The sequence below is a fragment of the Penaeus monodon genome, chromosome 29 (assembly GCF_015228065.2).
Source record: "Penaeus monodon isolate SGIC_2016 chromosome 29, NSTDA_Pmon_1, whole genome shotgun sequence".
Lineage (NCBI taxonomy): Eukaryota > Metazoa > Arthropoda > Malacostraca > Decapoda > Penaeidae > Penaeus > Penaeus monodon.
In genome coordinates this window covers 1,420,120-1,421,432 of record NC_051414.1, presented here as the reverse complement: position 1 = coordinate 1,421,432, position 1,313 = coordinate 1,420,120, and the positions used below count along the sequence as shown (strand labels likewise).

Sequence of the window (1,313 nt, the reverse complement as noted above, 5' to 3'; positions counted from 1 at the left end):
TAGACAGGCATTATGAAGGAAATATTTCCATATAGCAATTATAAAACAGTGAACTGTTAACTTCCATGCGCTTTAAATAAAGAGATTTGGGGAACTACTTTTTCCAAGCATGATCAGAAGTTTCGGAGGCGTGACCATGAGCCCAGTCAGGAAACAATCAGGATTTTAGGACTTAACACCACAGCTTAAAAGTACAAAGCCTTTAATATATTAACTTACAAAAAAACATACAGGAATCAGAGCTCATAGCCAAAAAGGTCAAAGTCATTCCTGTAAAGCTGAAGTATTTCCCACAAGGTATCATTGTGAACTCTGTCAAAATAGGAGGCTCCAGCATTCTTGGTGACGGATTTGGTACTATGCTGAGTGTTAATATATATAGTTGGTTTAATTCCCGCGGCGGCAAGTACATATTTCGACTCCTGCGTGACGCTCTCCGTGTGCAAGATAAAATCATACTTTTTCGTGCATACATTACACAGACAGGACTGGGGCGCCCAGTGGTAATCCAGGATCCCGTGGTCTCGACACCACAAAATGTGACGCAGGAAGTCCTCGAAGCTGAAGGAGGCTTTCATGAAGCGCTTAACGTAGGTGGCCATTTCAGATCGGTACTCCAGGCCCATTCTGTTGGCAAGGCTGTGGATTGAGAACAGCATCCGCGCGCAAGGGGTGGAGACGGTCAGCATATTCTTGAGGCGGTCCCTGAGCCACGGTGAGGGCTGGACGTCGCCCCGGGAGATAAGCGCAGGCAGCCAGTAAGCCTCCCAGCGGTACTTCCAGCTCTGGTTGCTCTGCGTTTTCGCTTTCCAGGTTGAGCCGTATTTGGAGATGGGGTTGCCGTCGAGAAACTTGTCTCTGAAATAGTAATGTCATCTCTCGTTCATTTATCGATATGTCTATGTATCTATCTCTCCATCTCCCCGTCTGCCTACCTACACAATATATGCAACAGAAATATATTTTGGACACTGGACAACACCAAGACAAAGTTCCCCTCAGCGCGGGTCGTGGGCGCTCCACCCCTCCCCAGACCGAATTTCAAGTCGCGTCCAGTACTCGGCGCGCCAAGGCCAGCCCAGCCTCACCTGTAGGCCGACTTGAGACGAGCCAGCGGATGCCTGACGCTCAGGGCAGTCAGGGGGCCTCGCGACACCGACCTCCTCGCCCGCAGCTTCTTCTTGAGCTTCCGCCACGACGACGAGCCGCTCTGGGGATTCCGGCGAGGATTTCGTTACAGATTGTGTTTTGCAGAAAGGGATTGCGCTGTCGATGAGGTGAAGCGCAGGATGTTGATGGTATGGGTGGATACA

General features: G+C 49.8%; 1 protein-coding gene across 4 annotated transcripts in view; it reads right to left on the bottom strand.

Annotated features, from left to right (window-relative positions):
- Positions 1-185: 185 nt before the first annotated feature.
- Positions 186-1,313, bottom strand: part of LOC119591888 — a 7,605-nt gene continuing 6,477 nt past the window's right edge. For all 4 annotated transcript variants that reach the window (XM_037940630.1, XM_037940631.1, XM_037940632.1 and 1 more), the window contains exons 3-4: positions 1,089-1,210; positions 186-858 (exon numbers count right to left, since the gene is read on the bottom strand). In XM_037940630.1, the coding sequence (XP_037796558.1) occupies positions 237-858; positions 1,089-1,210 (744 nt within the window). In that variant the 3' untranslated portion in view covers positions 186-236. The remainder of the gene's footprint in view (positions 859-1,088; positions 1,211-1,313) is intronic.